This window comes from Temnothorax americanus, unplaced genomic scaffold, assembly GCF_048541705.1.
Source record: "Temnothorax americanus isolate GAGA-0224 unplaced genomic scaffold, ASM4854170v1 Scaffold17, whole genome shotgun sequence".
NCBI classification, from domain to species: domain Eukaryota; kingdom Metazoa; phylum Arthropoda; class Insecta; order Hymenoptera; family Formicidae; genus Temnothorax; species Temnothorax americanus.
Genome location: NW_027509307.1, coordinates 1,818,862 through 1,845,941, shown reverse-complemented (window position 1 = coordinate 1,845,941; position 27,080 = coordinate 1,818,862). Strand labels below are relative to the sequence as shown.

Sequence of the window (27,080 nt, the reverse complement as noted above, 5' to 3'; positions counted from 1 at the left end):
TTTTACATACGATTATTTATATTTAAGTTTTTTAGATATCTAATATAAACTACTTCTCCCCTGTTTTTTCACTTTTAGTTTTTCACAAATTTTTATATTGGCTGACGAAAAGTAACGCATCTTACTCTCTAAAATTTTTCTATAACATATTTAGAAATTTGTAAATGATAATTAACTGACGATTTATTTTTATGGTACATGATTCCATGCTTCATGATATCAGAAGATACAAAACTAATTATTCTTTATAAGTTTGTCAAGCAAAACTTCAGTTTTCCATGCAAACTACTTTTAATTAATCGAATTTAAATCTAAAAAAGATAATAATCCTCTTTCAGCATCGATATAGGAAAATGTCATGAGAAGTGAAACCCTGGTGGCTTGCAAACGAGCTTGGCTCATGTTCAAGCTTATAAATAATTCCGTTTGTGGCCGCAATCGCAGTATACTTGCCGACTGTATAAGGCATAGGGAACAAAGTGACATGTGGAACGCATGGTGACGCGATACTGAGCACAGGGAATCTATGAACTATTGGCATGAGACATTGCCAAAAAGAAATCTACACCAACCGATATTTACTGCGACACAGATTTTTCTGCTACTTTATTGCAACAATGGCGCCATTTTTTATTAATCCTTTCCATGCAAGATGTTCTTGTTACATTGTAAATTGTATATTTTTCCTGTGACTGCAAAAAAGACTTTTAACATATTATAAATTATAAAGAATATCTCGTTATCTATTTTAAATTTATAAGTTACCTTTTGTTTTTATTTGCTTACTTTAAATTTACTTTAAAATAAATTGACTTAAACACCGAGTTGAGATCTGATATAGGTATAATAGGTATAGGTATATCTACTCGACAAAATACGTTAACTTGTACTAAGTTGCTTAGGCAAAACAGCGGGATATTGTATAAGATATCTCAATAAAGATTATATTATTATCGTTCTTATTACTACACCCACAAAGAATATTAATCTAAAGCATGTTACGTTGCGTTAGACAAGATTTCTCATTATCTTAAAATAACGAAGAACCTGATATAATAGCGTAAAGACGGTGGATACAATTTTTTTGTTTTTTTCATATATTCTTAAGATCATATATTCTTAAGATTACAACTTCGCGTCCTTTTCGTTTTGCGATATTCGCGAGATTACGACAGGGTTAACCGAGTTGATTGCAGATAACAACGCAGAAGCACAACAATGTGGCCTTAGCGATTTTTATTTACCGCACATTAGTTCAAATTCTATCATAAATTGGCTCTTTCACGGAAGAAAGACGTTGATGGGGCTTCAAAATGAAGCGAGAACCGATGGGAAAACGTAAAGTTCCGTGATGGAGGGAGCTAGGAGCGTGAGACGAGAGGGCCGAGCTTACACACAGATAGAAGATAGAAGGACGGAGGATGAGCCTCGGGCGATTCGCTCGACATCGCTATGTTGCAGTAATTGCAGCTAATTAAGAGCTTGAACTCTCTCGTCCCTCCTTCCCTCCTTCCCTCTCTCTCTCTCTCTCTCTCTCTCTCTCTCTCTCTCTCTCTCTTTCTCTTTCTCTCTTGTCTCTGTCCTAAGGCCCGTGCCGGGCCTTCTCCAAAGGGCACGTGGTAACCTCTGTGTGCTACGTCTTTCTATCTGTCTAACCGCCGCGCCGCCGTCTTGTCTACCATCTACCACCGGAAACAGTACATCAAAGTGCCGCTCTACCAACTACCGCGATCAACGAAGAGAATGTTTTGCAAGAACGGACAAATATCGTTTCTTCTTCGACTCTTTTAGGATAACGACTAATATAATTGCCACCGTGTCTAATTACCAGTGAGATACTGTCGAATACATTATTGTAGGATAAATACCTTGCACGTGCACACACACACAAGGATTGAGATTAACTACTTTGGAAAGCGTTTATTTGTCTGAACCCAATATACATAACAAGTGACTAACCGTATAATAGTGCAGCCGCGGCGGTGAAATGATAGTGAAGTTTATTCAATGTATTCAATGCAAGAATTACATATAACATTAAAAGCTTGATTAGACGTTACAATTGATTTGCTTTAATTTAAATTGTTTTCTAGCATTAGAAATAATTGTTTTCTTTTATTCTGATATTTAAAATAATGTTTTATACTTGATGTGTTTACTGTTATTACGCTATCAAAGCATGAGGTTATTATATGATTTTTAGTTTGTAAATACTGTACACAGAATATACTATATCAAAATTTACGATAAATTTCAGTGTTAATTAGTATTTAACAAACATAAAAGTAATAATCGTTAGCAGTTTTTGAATATTTATATTAGACTAATTTAAAATTCATGGATTCTGAGAAAATAATTTTGTATTTTGCGCTTGACATAAAAATAACGCACTTTATTTGTGGCACCTGACAGTCTTTCATATAAAAAACGCACGTTTTCTGCGGTAAAATACGTAGGTGTATCCAGATTAAAATAAAAAGCACAGTAATATATGTGGATATTTTTGTGTCAGAGGCTAAAAATCTAGGTAGAGCAATCTCATCATAATACTCTCTCTCTTTTTTGGAAAGATATAAATAAATGTAAAAATAATAAAAACTTTAACCTATACTATATATTTACCTACGTTTTCATAAATTCGCGTAATCTTTTTTTTTTTAGTCGATTATTATATTCGTATAACCCCGAATTATCAAAGGTATTACTTTGCATTCTACCAACGTCTAAAAATGTAGCAAAAAATCAATTTATCAAAACTTCGACTTACAATAAAAGTAAACTTAAAGAAATACACAATTTTTTTAGAGAATTAGAATTTAGAGAATAAAAAAAAGAGATAGCATACATATTCCGATTAATACACTATTTATAGATTAAAAAACGAAAGCTTTGATTAGTCATTGGCAAGCGGTTCTTACTAATTGCCAAAAATAATAATCGCGAGTACGTCATTCGTCATTGTGCAAGCATCTGTAATATCGATTATAGATGGTGACATTCCCAGATGTCTAATGGTTGTATTGCGCGATATGTTCCATGGTTACAGTAGCTTAACAAGTCAGCCTCTTCGAGTCGGGATATTGTCTCCCAGAGTTTCGCCGTCGTTACCACGCTCGCTTACGTTTGATCGATGACTCCTCCATCGGGCTGATAGACGACATCGGTTACAACTTGCCTTGTAGTAGACGCAGGAAGTTCATACGTCTATTGCGCGTACACACATCTGTCAGCCTCAAGATTAACGGGACAGCTTGTCCACGTGGTTATCCATATTGGAACGTGTACGAAAATTTATGGACGATAATTCTAATCGTTTTCTTTTGCAAGATGAGTAACTTGTTGTCAATTAGATCCGCGAGAGAAACGCTCTTTTTTTTTTTAAATTTGCATACGAATTACTAAAAAGTCAAGAAGAAATAAATCATATAGACATATTAGATGTTAAATGTAATGTGACTTATTCTTTTTACTAGATTTCACAATGTTATATAGTTAATTTTATAAAACTAGGTCAAATATTATAGATAGTAAAAAGTATATTTTATAAGATATATCTAATGGAAGTATAACTTCTATTATTACTGAAATCTGATAATGTCTTTTTATAGTTACTAAAAATGTAATACAACCTTCCTTGCTACATTACATATTATATACTAGTTAAAAGGAAGAAGTCTAAAGTCCGTCTACGAAGTAATAAGTTCACGTTGTGCGTGTTGAATTTCTTGTGCTTCGTACACTCGCCGCGTCGTTTTCTCTTGAAAGTTCGTGTCCACATAGTAAAGAGAACGAGATATTATGTAATTGTAACTTTGCGTGATGGTATAATACACTTACAATAATTTTGCATATTTTCTTAAGTACTGATATACATATACTACAATTGTGTTTGTTTTCTTATCATATCTTGCTCGATATAGCATGCTGTGCGTAAATATATACATATATATATATATATATATATATATATATATTTACATAAAGCGACTATCAATATGTACTGAGTGAGAGAAAAAGTCAACGCATGCAATTTACTCCGCAAATAAAAAATGTTTAAGAACAGTTAACAAGCAAAAATTAATTCAAGAAATTAATCTGAATAATGTAAATTCAGTAAACAAAAAAAATCTACTTCGTTACAACAGTAACAGTTCTAATTCTTTTACTTTTTACGTAGTATATGTCTCATACATGAAAATACTGGATAACTGATTTGCATTTACTATCTAAGTTTAACAATTAGGAATTTTGCAATTATGAAGAAGCGATATAACAGTCTTTCGTGACTAGAAGCGTTGTGTCCTTTGTAAGAAAATTTCAAACGAATTATCGGATTTCCGTGCACGTATAAGTAAAGACATGCACGCACAGATGCGCCATCACGACTAAGATGATATAGTGATCCATCTAGCAAGTAGTTGGGACAACTTAGTTCTCGTGCGTGCGAGAGTTTCCGTGTCTCTGTCGCTCCTCCCTTCTCCCGTGGGTGTCTATTCTCGCATGTACATGAGCATACACACTAATGTGGACAGATACAAACATTCATATATATACATATACACACTTTTCCGTGACGTACAACCCTGTTCGTGGGGTAGACAGCGGCTAATCTACGTGTACGAAACCATTTAATACACAGCAGACAAAGGTGGACTCCCAACGCGCGCACGCATACGTGTGCCCGGTTTTGAAGATGTGCTCGTGTATCTATAGAGAGGAAAGAGAGAGAGAGAGAGAGAGAGAGAGAGAGAGAGAATGGTAGCAAGATAGGAAGCAGTTAATAATTCACGCATTACTCTCGGTTATTATGCTACTGTGGCCGTGTGGTCGGCGATTCGGCTTTACATTCGCTTTACCAACCATGGTATCGGCCGAATCGCGCATACGCTGATTTACTAATTCGTAACCGCGCACCACGTCCGATAGAACTCTATCAATTTATTCATAGGAACTCACAAGCAACGCGTTCTTTCCCTGCGCGCCCTCCCGTCCGCGTCGTTCGATTTACGCTCTCTCGCGGAATGCTTGCCGCGAAAGTGGTCCTTGCAGGTATAGCATCTCGAATTGTTGCGCGTACGTATCTGCATGATAATGAAGCACGCGGATACCTCTTGGCTGCGATCGCATCTTCGAGCGGCGCGGTAATTTCCAGCCGTGCGCTATATACGTCGAGATGAAACATTAGACATTTCGAGCTAGTCGCAGCTAAAATCGCATCGCTAAACGGAACTTGCGTCGCTCAAAACGCTTCTTGATTCGTTTGTATCTGGTCTCCCGTTTTAGCTTTCGCTCGGTCGCATCAACACTATGTAATAGAGAAGATAGATGACGATCCATTTTCTAACGATCGCCCACGTATAATATGTTACAAACGACTTTAACCAGCAGATTAATCAACGCACTGGAGCATCTTGACACTTGTGTGATTGTGCTAAACGAAAGATAAATGTTGCTTAATAACCAACTTTATGCAAATGTGTGTTATCTTTTCGCAAATTTATATGTATAAGCTTAGTAAATTTGTACAATTTTTAATTACAGTATTCTCACCGTACTCTTTTATGTAATTTTCTATTGTGCACTGTTAAAATGTTATTGTTATTGTTTGTTATTGTTTGCACACTGTTGAGAAAAATCTCCGCTTATTAACCATCGACTGTGATGAAAGAGATACTTGTCTATGCTACCTTCTATATATGTTAAGAGCTGATCCATGAAAAATTAAAACATGTCTTGCCGCTATTATTTACCTTACTGTGACAGTAGAGAAGAATAAAGTAACAACGAAAAAAGAAAGATCACTTTTTACTACGTCTGAGCAGAAACTCTGGCCTGTTTGTCTTACGCTAATTAACTGAACATGAAATATTTTCCACAGACGCCTGGGGTCTTTTAAGTCGCAAGTCAGGGAAGAAAGAAAATAGCACATGGAAAGGAGACGTAAGTTGGGGAGTTCCTTCTATTCAGCATTTTTTCGGCATTTTGTCAATTTTTCTCTTCTGCAATATAAATTATTAGAATTACTAGAATATAAATTATAAATAAACAAATAGACAAATTAACAGTTAAAAATTTGTTATGTTAAATTAAGTTTTTTTTTTAGTAATGGCAAACGCAAGCGAGTTCTTAACTTCAATATTCCAATAAAAATACTTTTCGTGTCTAACAAGTTTGCAATATAATTAACTAATTTATTTTTTGTGAATAAATTCTACAAGTGTTTCGATGTTTTTAATATCAAAAAGTTTTTTTAATACGTCGAAAGATGTAAAAGACTCCTTGATCACTTCTGAAAGCAAGTGTTTGAAATCAGAATGGTTATATTACCATTTTCTCAAGATTATTCTGTTTCCATTCCATTGTACAAGTTCCGTACTTGAAATTCATCGTGTAATAATCTACATTTTATATTAAAATAATAGCACATCGAGGTTCCGTTTGATAATGGATCTTGCAAGATAAATAATGTCAAGTCCTTCACTGTGTTTTAGGATCATTATAACGGAGGAAAGAAAGAAAAGACGGAGATCGTTGCAAGCGACGAAGAAGAAAAAGAATCGCGTTCCATAAGTACGTACGTAACCGGGAATTCATTTTCTCTTAAAACGTCGGCGGGTTCCTTTCATTATAAATGTTATTAAACGCCGGAGGTCCTTTAGACTTAGCGGTGTTCAACATTTGAAGCGTTGAAGTTTTTTTTCTGCTCCCTTCTGTGAGCTTTTCGTCGCAGCACCCTTTTTCTGACTGACCTGCGTCTTTTCCAAGTGTCGCTCTCCATCCATTAAAAGTAGCTTCATGCGGAACGTTCGTCTTGATAAAGTTGCAATCTCGTGCGATTCGAAGTTTTCTGGTTCGTGCGGCACAGTTTTGCAATGGCAATTTCAAAAAATACAGCCGTATACTTATGTGTGGACATACGACCGTGACGTACGTATAAAACGACAGTAGGGATCGTGTACTGATGTTCGTAAGATTTACTTCGTGCCTTTACATTTGATGCTTCTAATTAACCCGGTAACGCGATAATAACAATTATCCGAGTACGAAGTTTCTACGGAAGTTGCTTCATAGCTCGCCGCTTTGCTGTATGTGTGTATGCATATATATGTATCTTTTATACATATGTATACTTGGTCACGTGTGCACCTGTAAACTCTGGCATATACGGTAACGTTTGACGTGACGGCATCGCGCCGCATATGTTTCTCGTAACAACCCTCGCCTATCATCCGTAGGTAGTAAATTTAGGTTTATCCGGGGTATCCACGAGACGTTGTTAGTGTGAGAGTTAAACGTCGCCTCGTTCTCTGGTTATGTAACCAACTTTGCTGAGGTCGTAGTTAGAATTACTTTCGTAGTAAAGTAACAGTTTGATTAATGAAAATGCCGCATCGATTTCAACTGATGAAAATTAACAGTGATAAAATAAAACTTTATTTTCTTCTAAATCTTCCTCTAAAAGAAGAAAAGCTATTATATAATAAAATTTGTTTTCTTTGTTCAAAAAAATCAGTATATTACGTCATTCATATGTTTATCAAAGAAATATTATTTCCATTTATAAATTCGTCTCTCTAATCAAATGAATCAAATCTAACATAAAGTACGTTTATTTAAAACTAACTGTGATTATTTTAAAGGATATATGCCAAGTTCTAATAATTTTCAATTTTAAAGTTAAATGATACAATTATTAAATTATATGTACCTAACTCTGAATATTGTCAAAGGTATACACGAGTATGTAAAATATGCTCGATAACACGATTCATTCTAAGAAGTGAAGTCTAAGGCAATACGATTTTTGCCGTTGCTAGCTTGTAACGTCAGCGTACGTCAGCGTACCTGTCCGTGGAAATCGTACTTTCGTCTGGGTTCTGGTTTTGCTCATGGGCGCGAAGAAACGAAACAGAGGAACCGACAATTTACTGCCTTTCCTTCCTAGAAAAGGTCCGGCTAAATAAGAGAGCTTGGGGTCTTATTAGCAGATGATGGGAACGACGCTATTCCCTCCTTCCACGCTTCTCCAGGAAACAACGCTGCCCTGAGTTAACGGAACAGAGACGCAGAAAGACGCCGGTGGATGAAAGTAGTTTGTCAAGGGCTTGTTCTCGGTCCAAGCGAACCTAATTAAAGCTGTACACTTTTCTTTCATTACAACTTCTCTATTCGCTAAACCCTTTCAACTTTAACATTTAGCTTTTTTCTATGGTAAATGGTCCATGCGATATCTGCTATTCATCATTTATAAGCCATTAATATTTACACTTCCTGCTCATTCTTACTTTTTTTTATATTTGAAATCTTCACGATGACATCGAATAATTTTTTCTCTTTTTTCTCTCTTATTTTGTACTTTATTTTTATAAATAATATTTATTGCAAATTATTAAATTTTGATAAGTATTTTAATTTTTGCAAAAAATTTTATTAATTTTAAAGGTTGCTTAAAGAAATATTGATATTTAAAAGAATAATGTTATTCTTTTAAATATTCTCTCTCTCATTATGCAAAAATATTAAAAAAGTTATTATTTTATGTAAACTAATAATCATTTTACTGCATGGCAATACCTAGAAATTTAATAGCTCTTTTGTACCTTTTGCGCGATAAACACGGTACATAGAATAGGAAAAAGAAGGTGGCAGTGATCAAAAGCATCTTGTTTGGTCCGCTCGATAGCATTTCTTCGCGAAGAAGTGGCTTCATGCTCCATGTACGAAGAACGTAAACGTATCCCTGACACGGGGTTTCAACTAGGGATTCTGCGCTTGCTTCGATACGGTTCGCTCGCCCGTACGTTCCACAACTGAGTCCCAGCTTTTGGGTGAATTAGCAACCGCGCGGCTAGCGCTATACTTGAGCAGTCGTGTAATCTCGCGTATAGGCTGTCCCTTTCATAAACGCGCCAGGGCATTGTCGGTTGCACACGAATGCCTGGGTACCCAGTGGTTACGGTAATGAAATTGCTACGCTACCCCTACAGCTGATATTATTCCGCTTCCAACAGGAATGGCCATTGCGTCGGTTGGTTTAGGGACCGGCCGAGTGATATTTCGCGAAGTTTCCTCGAGCTATTCGCAAGCTTTCTCCCATTAAGCAGCGTAATGTCCGCTCTCTCTACCTGATAGACATGTCGTATCCTACAGTCGAACATGCGCGATAGTCGTCCGAACTACTTACAGTAACACTATCGATTGAGTGTCATTAAAAAAGATTATTTTGCCACTCTCATTTCGGTGGATTATATTAAAGTTGAAAATTCGCGAAGGCGAAGAAAATCAGAGGAGAGTGCAACTGTAATTCAACTACAATTTATCTAACACCAGATAAATGTATGTTTAGAAAAGCGCTTGCTTAAAGCACCTCACGATTAATATTGTAAAAAAGCTAGTAAAAATTATATATATAAATAATATATTGTTCTTTCGCTACTTCGTAATTTAAACAAATCACGAGTATAGTGTTTGATTCGGTTAAAAGTGATCAATATACGAGAAATATAATTTAAAAAAATTTTTTTTAACAAACGCATAACATTTTTCATCACAAAAATAGCAAGTCATGTACAATAAATGTCATTTTTTTTACAATTTTTTATAATTCTTTCCACAATTAATCGACCAGCACTGTGAAATTTAATTAATGCTATTTTAGACATCGCTTCAATGGATTATTCTATATTTTTGTGAATATATAATTCGGTATAGAAAATTTATATCGCGTCATAAAGCAGTTCCTATTTATTTTAAATTCTGTGAGTGAAATGAGTAATGTTGAAATATTATGCTTTATATAAAACAGCAAGCGGCGTAATATAGAATTGAAAGTATAAATTACGGGGAAATTTGTAAATGAATCATTTGAAACTGAAATATGAGCGTAAGCTGGGCTACGGCCGCGCAGTGAACATTCCAGTTCTGTGCCTGCGTAGTCAATATTTACCTGGCAAACGCCGTGCAATGAATTCGTGCAGTCTGTGCGAAATGACGTTTTATGTTATGTTTACATTTTCATTATTTATTTTACGTGGTATCAGCTGTTCACCACGTAGAACTATTTAACGTAATTCAATGAAAGGCGACTTTTGACTTGGCCGTTTAGACGGATAAGCTTAATACTTAATACAGAATCGTAACATACCAGTCTTAATTAAAACGTCAGTATAACAAAAACTTTCATGCCTTTGTATTATGCTATTTTTAAATATTCAAAAAATATTTGTAATTAAATTAAATATTTCAATATAAGTATAATATTTTGTAATTTGCACTTAAAGATATAGGCATATAATTCTGATCACCTTACGTCTCATAATGCAAATAATAAAAGGATGTTTCATCCCTGTTATTTCATTAGTGACACTCAAAACTGATTTCATTAAATAATGTGGTAGACGTAACGCGAGTTATCGCTACGTTTACTAGCGCAATCGCTGTTTTAATTATAGCGGCCAAGCAATATTACCGAAACATACCGTATATCCTATGCAAACGAACGCGTCAAACGGAACGCAGATTATCCTCGGCGTTTAAATGTAATCGCCCTACCTAGCGATGATCGTGCGGGTCTGGATTAGTTCTTCGATTAAGCTTAACGCAGTCGCATATCACTCAGAATGTCTTCTAGCGGTAATGACGATTTTATACAGGGTGCAAGACGGAATCGAACGGAGGATTACTATTCGAAGAAAATCAGCAACGACTGTGAGGAAGTGAGAGCCACTGGCTTTTCTCGGTAGCAGTTCAATTACCGTTACCACGCTAACGACTGTGCCAGAGGGCCGATAATGACGCGATACGGGTCAGATACTGGCCGCGGTTCCTTTATGCTAACGAATGCTTACACATCGAAAGCCTTTACATAGACGATCATATATTGTATGCCAAAGATAGTGGTGAAATTACCTGAAAATGGTGATCTTTGGCACATTGTAGTAGTCACCTTTACCCGAGATATTTTGCTGAGATTAGAAATACGTATGTTATGAAACTAAAAGCAATATAGCATCTTAAATACCAGAAAAATTATACATTGTAAAAAATAATTGTAAAAATGTTACATTACGCACTTCTTTCATAAAAGAATTTCGATTTAATCTATTTACATTTATCTCATATTCGCTCAACATATCCAAATTTCAAATACTATTATTTATCTAATGTACAGTTATTCAAAAATATGCAAAAGTATTTTTAATTTATAACGCGTTTTAATTATTTATTATATATATTTCACAAAGAAAAGAGTAATTTTTTTCAATAATTTGTAGTATAACATTGTACGAGAGGGACTTCGACAAAAAACGGAGCTAGCGTATCCATAAACATGAAAAATGTGTGAGATATATTTTAAGAGCAAATTCCTCAGTTTCTTAATAGTAAACTTTCTTTTATATAACTGTTCTCTATATATAAAAAGTGAGGCTTTCTCGAGGGAACCTTCACAATTTATGTTAATGGAATGAATGCGTGAAGGTACTGTGTGAAAATATTGTCGACCTGAAAGAACACGACAATTTATGGAATATTTAAATTTTTAGTTCCAAGTTTGAAATTGCAAATTTTTAAGTATGTAAGTCATTTTAAGCTCATTTAATTATTAATCACTTTTAAAATATGACCATCAGCAAATGGTGTCGTTATAATTATCTCAGAAAAAAAGGTACGTCTGTTTTATTAATGTCGACATATTTGACGACGGAAGCATTTTTTATTTCGAATTCATTCACCCTATAAAGTTAATTAAACTCATTTAATTAATTCCTGGAACGGCATGTTTAGAAAAAAAAAAACATTAATATTTCTCGCGCACGAATACAAAAGAATGTTCCGAGGGAAAATGAACGACTTCGTGGACAGAATATTCAAGATTACCGGCAACACGCACGCGTCGAGGAGCGAACAAATGAACGAGCGATCCGATCTCCATGGCGCAAAGAGAACGGTAACGAAAAAACTCCGAGTGCGAGCTGACGGGGCAAAGTATAGTACCGCGCCGAAATGCACCATTGTGCGAGTCCCGTAGCCCGACGCTTCGTGCGGCTATTACCGCGATAATATCTTGGACGGTGCAGCACAAAATGCCCAATTAGGTATGAAGAGCGCGAAAAAAGGACAAGTCGACTAGCGAGAAAAAGGGGATGAAATAGAAGTGAGAGGTGAGGGGGTGCGACAGTGAGAGATAGAGAGCGGTGGCGGGTTATACATATATCCGAACGGGCAAACGACAGTCGCCGGAAAAGCGGTAGGGAGGAAGCGGATCGTATATGGGAAAAACGCGCTGGTAAAAGGAAGAAAGGGTGCAAGGGGAATGAGGGTGCAGCGTGGGTAGGTAGGTAGGTAGGTAGAAGAGGTAGCGCACCCCCTTCTCCTGCCGGCAACCGTCAAAAGGTGAGAGTGGGCTAGTCAGGGGGTTTTGCGCAATGCGCCCGCTGCCGCTGCAGTGGAGTTTATTCCTGATCTCTGCGTATACGTTCCTCTCTGTTTGCACGCCATTATATGTCACAGGCTGTTGCAGTTGGCAACTTTTTATGTATGGGCAGCGTTGCCGTGATCCCCGTGACTGCGAACGCGCGCAGGGTGAAATAAGATTGCCGACTTGGGGTCGCCTCTTCCCCCGACTTCTTTGTTCTCCAAGCGAATGATCACGATTGACTTGCGCGACACATATATAAGTTGCGAGACGAACGTACCATTTATAACTTGTATACACGACCTGAAGACGATCGAAAAATAACTCTTGCATCAACGTTTTCTAAATCGTAGATCGACTATTGCAGAACAGGCGGCACTCTACCTACCACGCGTCGATCTCACTGAGAAAGGGCTATCCTACCGCCGTTTACACCGAGTTCATTGTCTCGCGGTGGCATTGTTATTCATATTAGAAAGTAAGTTATTAATGATCCCTTTTCTCTTTTAATTTCCGCCCACGTGCCGTCGCAATTATATAGAAACTGTTAATGTGAATGCTCGGTCAATGAATTAAGCAGATTATATAATTCTCGCTTAATTTATTATGATATATTGGCATGTTACGTTATGTTACTTGTATAAATTAAAAATGACAGTTTTTTGTCAGATCAAGCTTACACAAAATAACCGAATACAAAATCTATATAATCATGATTTAACCTATTATTTAAAAAAATGTTTTGTCACTAATATAAAAGTTATACTTTTAATAGTTATACTTTAAACTTGTTTAATAAATAAATAAATTATTAATATTATCGTGCACCGATAAATATACAAATATATTTATTTAGTAATATTATAACGATACAATATCTCACTAAAGATGCGATTTACGTTTGCATACTATTTGTATTACGGTATATACAGTGCTAAATGCGTAACGTCAGAATTACAAATTTCGCAAAGATATTTATAGTGTGCAACATGCGAAAATACATTGCTGCGGTACCGCATGATCAAATATCCATTTACTCGGCTTTTAATATGACGTCTTTTCCATTATTAGACGGCACTCTAAAATATCGTTTCGAACGTGACTTTTCACCTCAAAAGTAGCTAGAAGCTAGAAGTTATAGCTTCCAACACCTGGTATAAGTTTCTTCCGTCGAAATTCTAAACCACTTGAAAGATGAGAAATTCAATCGATTGCTATTGATGTGCCTTGAATGCCTTGAAGAAGTACATAGATGTATAAGTACATGGATCTCGGCTGCAAAGTTTGATGATCGAATATCAGAATTGTGTAATAAAAAAAGCTTAAATATGCTGCTGTTCAGATGTGTTTTTATGCAAAAGCAATTATTATTTTTTTAAGGAAACAATATCTTTATCACTATGTAACATACTCTTTAAAAATGTGTATAAAATTTAAAAAAATTATTTTTTATTATATTTAATATTTTATTCCAATTTGTTAAACACATACATACATATTAAATTAACGAGTAACATTAACAAAGAAAAATTGGATTTTGAAAGTCAAACGCAATTAGAGAGTTATACGTGAGTTAACACACCATGAAACATTTAATTAATATACTTTTAATTTAATTATGATTATTTTTTTAATTATATTATATTTAATTAATTATAATTATAATATTTTTAATTATAAATTGTACATTTTTTGGCTCTACTTTGAGCCATCTTCCGCAACGCGGTGATAAATGTATTAAAAATCTCAAGCTGTCCGACGAGCATAAAGTGAGTATTTAAAAACTAAATACATAAAAATTTATAGTCTACAAAATATTCGGACTAGAAATGAAAATCGAGACTGACCGGCAAAGAAAAGTGAAATCCACTCATCAAATTAAGTTCAGAGAATGTGAGATTGACAAACTGAAGCCCTGAGAAAGACAACCGAAACAGTTTTCTACGAATATTGGCAGAATTTTTCTGGCAGATTTTCTCTTGAAAATTACACGTAGCTTTATACATTCAATTTTTAAATACTCACTTTATGCTTGTCGGAGATTATTTAATTTATCATTGCGTTGCTGAAAATGGCTCAAAGTAGAGCCGCAATATAATTTATAATCTATAATATTAAGTTATTAATTAAATGTCATATAGTACTAACTTATGCACAACTAACCGCGTTTGACTCTCAAAGTCCACTTTTTCTTGTTACTCGTTAATTTTAATATCGAGAGTTCTTAATTATTTACTTATTTATTTACATATTAAATTATTATTAAAATTATTTAAACTATTAAGTAACTTTAATTACGTTAGTCATCATTATACATATATCATTATTGTATAAAGAAATATCAGAATAATAGACTGTAATTACTTATTAATTTAATATATTTTGTTGCAGGGGTAATTTAATATATTTACGATAAAATTTGTTTATTATATGTTATATTGATCGTTATTAATTAAATTACTTATTATAAAGGTTGTTTATTGTTGATTACTGTTACATTTTACATGAGGCTTCCGATTGTTAACGCAAGTAAAATAAACAAAAGCCCTAAGTAATTAGCACGTGCGCATGCACCAAAACTTTCTGCACATAAATTATGACCTTCCACTCTTCCAACCACACATTTGGCAAGCGCCGCCTCTTTTGCGCCATTCTGCCGACGATACAAAACTGTTAGCCATGATATTCGTAATGTGCGCTGCCGCGGAAAAATATCCGACGCATCCGAATTAATACACCGAGCCGTCAAAAAATAAACTGCTAGAAGCAGAGGATGTTGCGCGCAGCATGCGAATGTTGCGCAAGTGGAGAGAAGTATTTTTAATCTCGCCACAGAGCTGTTCCCGCGGAACGTAACCAGCGGACTAAAGTCCATCAAACGCAATCCCGGTCGGGCGTTTTAAAAAGATTATTCGAATGGGAGAAACAACTCACGGGAAAGCGAAATGGAAAAGTCGCCTTTCGCATTATCTGTTGACAATTCATTGTTGGATTCGATACACCCGCTTTCGAATTCCAATAGCGGAAAAGTTTCCTGCGCCGCGCACCGTGTCTGTACGTATTGTATCAACAAACAAACACGCAAACATACGGCAGCGTACCGACCTGCGCGCCGCGCCGCGCCGGTACGATTATTCGTATGTGCACTTATACGAGTCCTCGAAATAAACCCGACGCCGAAGGGAAAAGGTGGGTCCTGCCGGTGTGTTTGTTTAGAAAATAAGAACGCGTCGTTCGAAACTTGTATACTCAACTTATACCCGACTCCCCTCTTCTCGCTAGCGTTGCCCCTATCCCGGCCCCACGTGCACCCCCGTTCACCCCGTTCGCCCCGTCGTTACCGCGTTGTGCCATTGGCAACGCACGTTCGCCCGCCTTCGTGTGGTTCTCGCGTATTTTTCTTCCTGCATTCGAAACGTCCCCTGCTTGTGGTTTTTTCGTTTCTTTCTATATTTGGTTCCGCAATATTTTAGCAATAGCCCCAACATGTTCGTGAGGACAACGCATAGCAGCTGTGGGGATGTACGTGCAACATTGCCGACTTGGGTGTACTTTCTTTATAGATCTATGCATCTATGCGTTTCCTTCTCTTCTATTCCTTCTTTTTTAGTTTTCACCACGAGGGTGCCAATTGAAATTGCGGTCAACGAAAGAAACATTTTTTAAATCAAATAAATAAAATCGTAGCATCTGATTTCTTAGCTAGTAAAACACTTTAGATAAAATCATCTAAATGATATATCATACTAAATAAAGTAACGTATTACATGCCACTTCATTGTAACAACTGCAATAGTAAATATATATCTGGATTGTATCTGTATTAATTTTAAACGATGGTTGTAAACATTACATTGAAATGGGAACTGTATGATAGAAGATATAATTTTAGAAGTGTAGAATTAAAAGTTTCTTCTATATCATTGCAATTGATTATTCGGTATTGTATTCGCAATTATTCTATTTTTGTTATTAAACTAGCTAGCTTCCTCTAACTATAATCGTGCCGCTCTAGTTTCAATATTCATTCAATATCATGAGCGCATTTTTCGGATAGATATCGCGTCACATTACACTTCCGTGTATTTTTCTTTGTCGTACATTAAATATTTCTCACTTACGTCCTTCTAGCGATAGCGATAGACCGTACAGGATCCTATGGGTGCACGGTGTAAGTATACGGGGTACATACGACACTGACGAGCCAACTATCTTTCTTTTATCGATATTTCTCGCGCATCTTCTCCCCATGGCACCTTTCTTTTAACCAGTATCGTCGTTCTCCGTTCTCGATTCGTTCTCTATCATCCTGTTTCTTCTACGGCGCACTTACAGCATCCTGTGTATCGTCATTTTTGCCCTATCCCATCTCCCAACGCCAATTCTTATCGTGTTTACACATGGACATATATTGGTTTTCTATGTTCCTATCATATCACGCATCCAGTATCTTTTGCCCCAGGTCCTACGAGATAGTCCCGCTGTGCGTATATCAACTCCCAGGTAGGTCTTCGGGGCAATCGGTCTCCGTCGGCATTCCCGAATAATTTATCCAAAACCGGTTTATTAATAATTCAGAGAGCGCTCGGTTCCCGTGTGCGTGCGACAAATGGCAGGGAAAAAGAAACGGATGGGGCTAAACGTGGATCGCGCGAGGAGGGTGAATGGGAGAATGTTCATTAGGATACAGCCGGTCAAATACGCCCGAGGGATGAATAATGCTGTGACGATATACAATTGCATACACAGGGATTGGTTATACCTGCTGTTTCGATAAACAAGCGTAGGAAAGATCAGCTTGAAACAATAAAATTGTTCGTATTGAGGCGCAGCTGTTTTGTCGGTTATCGGGAACATTATTGTTATCTCATCGTTCAATTACTAATTAGGTCCCTTTTGACCGCCTGCATTCGCATGAGTCTGTTGCTAAACGCGTGACTCGAAATCATGGTATTAATAGGATGCGTATCATGGTAATTTAATAATTTAACTCTGGTTTTTTTTAAAGTAAATAATGGATTGCAATGTTTGATCTTGTTTGGTGAAATGTTATGTCTAAAGCATTTTTCAAAGTCAAATAATTAATATTCATTAAATTAGAAAATATTTGACGTAAATTTTAAACAAATATGTTGTAATTGTAGCTCGTATGGCACTGCAATGGAATAAAGCGTCAATGAAAGTATAGCTTTCAAAATTCGAATAAAATTTGTTCCGTTAAAAAATTAAATCTGGTTCATGTTTTAAATGAATATGCGGATTATAAAAAACATTTTATCAATAAATAAAAAAAAACGTATATTCTATGATTACTATCCAATAATCTGCAATAATTTTAATTTTAGCAGTTTTTGCAAGTGTGTTTCATGTATGCGCATATTATATTAATTATGTATCATTTTCATTTCATAATGACGTAATACCTAATTTTTTTCTAATTGTGAAATAAGTATTATAGAATTTAATTGTCATCGTAAGTTTCGCATTTGGTTCCATTCGCGAGTAAACCACCGGAGACACAAATTTTTACCGGCAAAGACAAATTCTGAGTGACCGTGTGCGGATTGAACATACCAATTTTATTGCGCACGTCGCGTCGCGTGAATTTTCGAAGCAACGTGACTATGTCGTGAGATTGAGGCGAAACAAATAGTATGCAAAAACAAAAGGAAAAACTGCGATGACCGAGTGACGACAACGCGGCATGCTAAAAATGCACACGCGCATAACTCAGCGGTTTAATCGCGAATGCAACTACGGTACGCGTAATGAAAGCGCCTCGAAAAACAAGCTGGCAGCAACAGCAACGGCAGCACCAGCAGTAGCAACAGCGTTGGCAGCGCAACAGTAACGGCTGCAGAGCTAGTATAGTAACAGCAGCGATAGCACCGGCACGTAACACACGGCGGGCAATATTTAGGAGGGTAGCAAAAGGTAGTAGACAACATTCTTGTGGTGAACTCTCGTAAACACCAGCTCGACCCCAAGGATAGGAGGCCAGCCCCATAAATCCAACCTCTCCCAACCGTCTGGACATTAGGCTGAATTAAAAAGTTATTTTTTCAGTGGTTTCCTTTCCTTCATTGCTTGAGTACTGCGCTTAGCGGGCATACGTGCTCGCCAATTTCTAAGGCATCACTAGTTCTAGCCATAATGGAACGAGAAATAACTGGTGCGGAAAGTAGTTGGCTACTTTTGGCCGAATACATCTTGCCAGTTACGCGGGAGGCGTTACTTTGTAAATGTGTATAACAAATGCATCTTAGCTACCTCTATAATTCTTTGAAATTTTTTGTGAAGTCCGATTCACAGTACAGAGAGAATTTAGTAATACTGTAATTTTATGGAGTGTTTTCCAACATTGTTATAAATATTAGTCAAATTTTTAAAGCAAGCAGCCTTTAAAGCAAAATTACAAAAAATGTACATATTATTGATCACAAATTATAAATAAACTATTATTATCTAATTTATAATTGAATGTAATAAAATTTCAATTTTATTTAAATATAAGAATTTATTTTTATCGTAATTGATTGAACCATTGCATTAAAATTGTGTTACGATTTTAGGCAGAATTTCGCTTTTTGGCGAAAAATATGAAGAGGACAGTGGCCTAAAAAACTGATGATTTATAAAATAATCAATTTCGTTATGTAGTTTTTGAGGTTTCAAGTACGTAACGAGTAATCTGCCTAGTGTCTAACTCTGACTTTGTCCGAGACTTCGTTACTTCGTCGCGCTGAAACAAAGGCTGCTTCTTTTGTATTAAGTTCGCCAGCTCTGTAGTAAAATTGTTAGTTTACGCGGATACTTTATTAATTAACAGGGCAGCCCGAGAGTGCAGTGAATGCTGTCGGTACTCTTGGTTTGTTCCGACTTTTCCCTAGTTAATCGCTGTTTTAAATATATAAAATATACTTTATACGTGTTAAATTTTAGTTTTTTTGTTGTTCACTTTTTTGTTTTTTCAGTATAACGTTGAACCTATTCATAGTAACAATGCCTTTTAAAGTCAACTTTGTTGTAACTAGAATATACAGAAAAGAAACATAAAAGAAAGAACGCATTATATCGAGAAACGCGTCAAAAATAATGCGAATTATTAAAGAAATAAATAAAACATTCAACAAATAATAATTCTGTAAAAAGTAAAAAAATTAGAAATTCTGTTTTTTGTTATCTGCGATTATTGAGCTAATTTAAAACAATACTTGGGGGATGTTAGCGAAAACTTGTATATCTTTATTCTAAAATTTTCTAAAAACATATTGATACCAAAGCTCTCTCTGATAAAGTGAAATGGACAGTGACGGAGTATATTTGCATATTTCATAAGCATCGTTGGCAGAAAGAGGAAAACGCTTCTGAAGAACTGAGTGTTTCGGTGATTAGCATGTTAGAGCGCGCGCATCACTCCGGTGAGGCTTCATCTAGAATTCTGTTTAATTTTTGCGCGCATTAGCCCGTTGCTTCTCTTCTTTTTTTCCTTTTTCTTCCATTTTGAACTCGCACAACTGTCCACAATCCCTAGTCTAAATTTTTTGCGATATACAACGTCGGAAGATATAAGCCAAAAGCTATAGCCATGTTGCGTATAGCTTGGCCGAAAGAGGATGCATGGCGAATGGTGGAACGTATTATTGAAGAAGAGGTGAGATGCCGAAGCCCCGCTAGGGAAATTAAGGAACTTTTTAATCCCACAAGACGAATCGCCGGCATCTCGGAGAAAATTTCATTTTCCTGAGGCATAAACGGAAGATAATAAAAGTAAGCAAGTAACGTCTAACATATTACTCATGATGCAACACTGGAGACCTGTTTTCTGATCTCTACATAAGCATCTTATCGAGTATTATACCCGATGTATCGTGTGCTGTAGTATCTAAAGGGATGCCGTAGATAAGACACTATTATGCAAGATTAAGATTGAGATTAAGATGTTCCTGCCGCGCGATTAATTAAATTATTTAAAATAACTGATATTTAACTAACTGAAAATAACAAATAAATTTGAAAAAAAGTTATAGTTAAAATACATTGTTTAACTAGTTTAAAAAAAAAGAAATAACATAACAAGATTTTAATGTATTGTTTCGAACAAATGAAAAATGTTTCTACTGTGTAGTTTCCTCGAATTGAATGCGTACGAAGACATATCTTCTTATTTTACCAAATTCTTGTCTCAGATATGGCGTTATGTACAAGATACTTATAAGATATGTAGTATGTGAAGAAACCAGGCGAAGAGGAATAAGTTCTGGAATGTAAAGCATCGAAATCGCCCACAGAGTATCAGAAATGTCGAGTGGTATTCGGTCTATCTCTTTTGGTCCCTAGGAAACGCTGAAGAGTTTTCTGCAGTGGAGAAGAAAATCGACGTCAAAAATGTGTGGAACGATATAAAATGACTAAGTGCTTTTTCCGAACAATTCATGTCGCTTATGGTATTTTTGCATAGCAAGATTTCTCTCTTTTTTTTTTAAATAATTCTATTTATCATACGTTGATATTATCAATGTTTCGCGTTTTCCATTTAATAAAGTATGTTATGCAAATTTAAAAGTCTTTAAACTCTCGAACTGTATGTCATAAATATTAACAATGATCAAATACATGTTTAATAAATAGCATAGTGGAGAGATAATGGCATTCATATACATTTATATTTTATAAACATATACATAAACAAAGCATTGCTTATTATTTTAATATAACTCTTTTTTAAAAAGTTTATCATAAAATAAGCTTATATATAAATATTCTTATAAGGCGTCAATAATTTTTGAAAAAGTGTTTGGATTTTGTTATGAATTGATCTTCGATAAACATAGTCACTTTTCCGCTTGGAAAGAAGTATATACATACGCTAAACGTTATCTGTCAGTTCTATCGGCCCGATTGATTATTTACAAAATGAAATATGGAGATGTGTTAAGCAAAGGACCAGAAAGGTATAATAGAGAGAGGGCAGGATTGGACCGAGCATGGTGCGGAGAATCGTAGAGCAAACGTAAGCGGGGAGTTAGTAAGGGGTCTGCTTGGAACGACGCTCGCCCTTGGGCGTGTAATTACGCGCTTCGTTTCCCGAAAACCTCCAGGGTCAACGCAAACGCAGACTGCTACAGAGAATACTGTGCCTTCGTACTCGTCACGCAGTTTTTGCGACAACTCGATGATTCTTTCTTTCTCGCTTTTTCCCTGTCCACAATGCACTCTCGCTTCCAGTCATCCGCTTTGTTACCCTTCGGAGCTACCGCGACAAAACAGAGATCATTTCACTTTCGTTCACTTTACTCAAACATCAATTCTACCTTTATTATATATTGATGGATAAAATGATAGCAGCCACGTGAGTGAAGGCATTATCGCATGTTCTTGTTATATTATGAATAAATATCGCAGCATGTTGCTAACATTGCTGGAATATGAAACGTTCCATCGTTCCATCGAATTTTTTCGTGTTGATTCCAAGACTTATTGAGAGAACTCATGCGTGAGATTATTTTATCTTCGTGCGGCGCGAAGGAATTCATTAAAGCGGCGAATTCAAAGGCAAAGATAAAAATTAATAATATCCAATATCGACTCATAATTAGTAAGCTAATGACGTTTCTTTTTCTTCATCGAAGCCTCGAGCGGTTCGTTGAGAAGAACAAAACCAACTGCTATCATTTCCATCGAATAAAGAGAAGGAAAAAACAAGAAAGCGAAGAACGTCAGGTACAAAGAGAGAGAGAGAGAGAGAGAGAGAGAGAGAGAGAGAGAGAGAGAACACAGTACCATTAACGTAAAGTATCCTTTGTGGAATATTCCGTGGCATCTCTACCGCCGAGGACGAGTATAAGGCTGGTCTTTACAGAAGTCAGTTCTCCGCCTTGGGTCCACCATTGATCCCTTTCTTGTTCCCCAACAGTACCTCACTACCTCACCCGCATATGGCTTTCTACTGCACGTGCTCGATGTTTACGAAGCTTTTAAGCGCCCGCAGCATAATTCTCATAACCATGGACAAAGATGGCGACAAGGAGAGCTTGCGCGAATAGGATAGATGGTAGAGGAGCGGAGAGATCGACCATGCGAGATCAAGCAGCAGTAACCGCGAAGTCGGAGCTAAGGCTATGCGCTTCTGGGTATGTTTTGCTTAGAGAGAACATAATGCACACACATATATATATACATATACGCCGGCCATGCCAGCGGGCTTAGCAGGTGGGGGTCGAGAGCGACGCAGAGAATAGTCTGCAAGGATTCGCTGTAGGGCTCGCCGTGGCAGAATTGCAGCTACGACTTCCAGATGTATATAAAGGAGGGATAAGGGGAGAGAGGGGACTGCTAGTCGGCTCAGGTTACCACAACACGCCGGGGGCCCTCTCGAGGTTGGACATCCCCAGTAGTTTAACGGGTCCCTATACCTCCCTTTACAACTACGGCGTAAACCTCCCACACCCGCTCCTGTGTTTGCTCACAAAGCCGGCAGAGAGAAAGGGCGAGGTTAATTAATTAACGAGTTTTTACTTAGGCCACAACCAGGCCAGGCCAGGCCAGGCGAGGCCGGTGAGGCCGCGCCCCGTGTGTTTGTTGTATCCTCGGCTTGTTGGTAATTGTTAGCCATTTATGTAAACGTAATTTGGGAAGGCTTGGGTGGCGGTTCTAGCCGCGGGCAACATTCCGCGCTAAATCAAACATAGCTGTATTCCAACAGTAAGCGGCGTGTTATACGACAGCGCGGAGCTTTGCAAACGTACGGAGCGACATGTAGAACTCGAATCTACTGTAAGCATTAAGTTTATCACTCGTGGATATAGGCGAAACTATCGTATCCAGCTGGCGAAAAGATCATCTTTATGGAATAAAATCTTTTATTAATCAATCTTTTACTTATAACATCACATTCATTGTCATATTTCCCTTGTTTTTAGGAAAAAGCCTAAAAATCAAGATAGATTGTGCAGGTCGACAATTTAAAATTTTCATATGTGACTTTAATACGCCATGCATTTCGTTTTGATGTGAAACTCGTAAACATAAATTATTTCTTATTCTGTAACACGTCATAACAAATATCAATTACAGGCGCAAAAATTTAACATTCAACGTATAGTTTTCATTTTTATTCACAATATATGTACGTACATATAACAGAATATGCACTATAGTTCCATTAAAAATCTACTATTATTTCCACACGTGTCAACAGCTATGAAAACAATTTTTTGTGTAAAAAAAATTTTTTATTCTAAGACTATTCGTTTCTGAGATTTATCTAGCGATCAATAGTTATGGCCAAACGCGAAACTTATCTATGCCTTTCCACAGACCGATTCAATTATTCTATCGGATGATGTGGGCGAAAAAATGTCCAAAAATCATACCCGATAAATCGATTACCTACGGCGACACCGTACGTACCTACGCGCTCGCCACTTTGGATATGGATGGTGATCGTGGGAAAACTCGCACGCTGGAGCAACATCAAGTGCCTCGTGGTGAATAGAGACCCATTCTCTCTTTCTCCCACGCTCGTCATGACTGCGTGCGAATCGACGCCCATCTCTCTCACTCTTTGTGCTCATTTTATTTACGCGTGCAGCAACAAATACATGTATACACCAAACGCGCGGTGCCATAGTCACCATAAAGGCTTACGCGTACCCATAAATCCCAATTACAGCTACGAATGCTGCAGACCAGCGGCCGTGACACGCCGCAAAGTGCGGCCCGTCCATAAATTGTGCCGGGCCGGACGTACCGAATTTTCCATGCAATTTGAATAAGAGATACGCATTTGGGAAAATATGCGCGTGCGTGCGAGCTTTCGTCCGTGCGCACCTCACCTCGCCGGTGCACGTGAAATTTTCAGAGAATGCTACGCTCGATCCATCCGACGCACCGGTTTATCGCGGTGGTCGGACTGTTTTGCATTCATTTCCCAGCAAAACTGAAAAGAATTCGCATGCGGATAGTGTCTATCGCATTCATCTTCGATTGCTGGAAATGTTATTTCATATAACGTTTCCTTTCCAACTGCGTATGGTTTCAAATAAAAAAAACTTGGGAAAAGAATAAATTGTATTAAGGTGCTTTTATACTTTTGACTATCGTTTTTATACAATTTGAGGCTTAATACGATTTTTTTTTAATTTTAACAAAAATTATTCACAACTTCCCCACAAATATTTATTTAAAAATAGCTGTTACCACTCAGATTGTGTCAGAAAAACAAAACAAATTATATTTAAATTTTATAATATTTAAAAATAATTTATTTAAAGCCATTACGAACCAAATGGAACCGCATCGGAGAAAAAACCAGTTACATAGATATAAAACATTCACTTGTTTTATTACATTAAATTTTCACTTTTGTTGTTCCGTTGTTCTCTATTTCGTCTGGCCACTCTTTATTTCAGTTGGCTCGGAATTTTTTTCTCGCGCTCGGTGTTTCTCCAGCTACCTCTTCTGCAGCGTATCCCTTTTCTGCTTTTTTGCTTTCCCCTTATAGTCTCTCGCTAGCTCCCGCGTTAAACAAATAACTCGAAAATCGAGTGTTCCGTGCTGTTCTTTCTCATCGAGTAACGACGTTGGAAGTGGAAGTTCGCACATTACACGGCCACGTTTCGTTTCGCGTACGCAGGTCAAAATAAAGTGAGCAGAAGACAAACATATGGAGAGCATAATTGCGCGCGCGTGAAGATGATCGTAATCGTCAATTAGCACCTCAATACAGGAGAGCCCCCGCACAACTGAATTGCACTGCTATTGAAAGAAACGAATATTGATCCTATATATAAATGTACAAGAAAATCCTATTTTTTAATTCTACATTTATCATAAAATTCATTGTTGCTTTTATGAAACATGATACTTCATTTAAACTTCTAAATAAAAATCAATAATACACACATGTAACAATAACAGATAATTGTATTGTAAATTGTAAATTTTTTAATACATTGATTAGTTATTTTATTAGAAAAAAGTTTTTAATGAAAACTAATCTTGGATTGGTGATTTAACCGATCAATTAATACTTACAATTTATGCGTGGGTCAAATAAAAATAACTAAAGTAAATTACTGCTTCATTCTAGCTACACTTCTCTGAGAAGTCACTTTAGCTTACGAAGCTGTATTCAGGGTTACTGTGGCATAGAAACTTTGTCATAGTCTGACATAATCTAGCATACCTCGGCTTACACTGGCTTAATTTAGTGTACTTCATATCTGATTAAAATCCATAGTCTGCAATGGACACATTACATGGACTAAATTTGAAACGCTATTATAATTGCTTTATGTTGCCATATAAGGCCGACTCAAGAGAAACATAATTAATAAAAACTATTACTTAGATAAATGGATAAGAGAGAAGTACCTATCAGATTTTCTTTATCTAACTCGCAAACACAAAATTTTAGTTTTAGAATAAGATGAAAAATTAACACTTGACAAGAGAGATAAAAATGAAAAGGTCGCAGATTCCTTAATAGCTACATAATAATTAGCGACATAAAGAAAAATCTACTGTAGATATTTATCCATTGTTGGTCAAAAGTGTCAACATATACATATATCTCTATACCTTTAGGCAATGAGGAGTGTATACATATATGCGCACAGCAATATACATGTATTCCAAAGCAAGAAGTACAATCGTAAAACTCAATTCGACATCATTAATCTGTACTATATTATCATTGTGGTGAAAAGAGAAACAGAAACGGAATAAATTTCACGTTTTATCTTGTTAAGCGCTGATCCAATAAAAAGAACATAAATACACATATAGAGTGAGTTCATCTGTCTCATTAATAATTGAAAATAATGCTTTAGGTTTAAGGCTGATTAAAAAACATCTTTATCACTTATTGTCAGATCCCAAGCTGCCCCGAGGCAGTGTTGTATTTGACTCGCGACACACTTCGTGGAGATTTAATTCTTAATCAACTATAAATTGCAATCAATATAAATGCGGTATTAAAGATAAATTTGACTCGTCTTTCGCCTGTGTCCTTTCTCTTTGTGTACTTTGGATTTTTCTTCTTCGGACAACGCGGATTTAAATCGATATAGCCAGTGAAACATACGGAAAGAATATCAAAAGTAATAACAGCTTTGCCGGGATAACTGAGGAAAAATGATAATCCTGTCCCACGTGCAGATGTATCCCTGCATCCTGGCAAGCAAACCAACGCATAAATAACAAAGTGGATTTCTAGATTTTTCATGCGACCAACTTCCCTGGATTTATCGATCTTCTTGTATACTGTGAGTATGCGGAGAGTCGCGATTGTCTCGATCAAGTCGCCTTTTTCTTTTTTTTATTATTATTAAGAAGAAACGTACGTGATTGCGGATATTTAAAATAGAAATTACATAACAAAAGATTGGTGATTCTTCGAGCTACTTTTTATCTTCTAAAATGTGATGTTATTTTAGAATTTAAATAATATTGCAAATGTTGCCGATAATGCAATTATGGATTTTAAAGGAGACAGGCACCCACATAAATGTGATGGATTATATAGATTTTTATCACGATGAAAGAAACTCATGGTCAGGAGAGAGATGACAAAAACTTGATCGTGTTGATTTGTTTCGTTAGTGTACGTTATTGACGCGAATATAATGCGATACTATAAGTTTATAAAATATAGGAACGA

The 27,080-nt window shown here is 36.4% G+C and overlaps 2 protein-coding genes across 8 annotated transcripts in view; one reads left to right on the top strand and one right to left on the bottom strand.

Moving 5' to 3' along the window:
* Positions 1–27,080, bottom strand: part of LOC143895895 (nucleolysin TIAR) — a 529,366-nt gene that overhangs the window by 169,397 nt on the left and 332,889 nt on the right. The window lies entirely within an intron of this gene.
* The window catches only part of LOC143895883 (uncharacterized), a 32,255-nt gene continuing 28,934 nt past the window's right edge, over positions 23,760–27,080 (top strand). The window contains exon 1 of the mRNA XM_077403325.1: positions 23,760–23,904. Coding sequence (XP_077259451.1) covers positions 23,760–23,904 — 145 coding nt within the window. The remainder of the gene's footprint in view (positions 23,905–27,080) is intronic.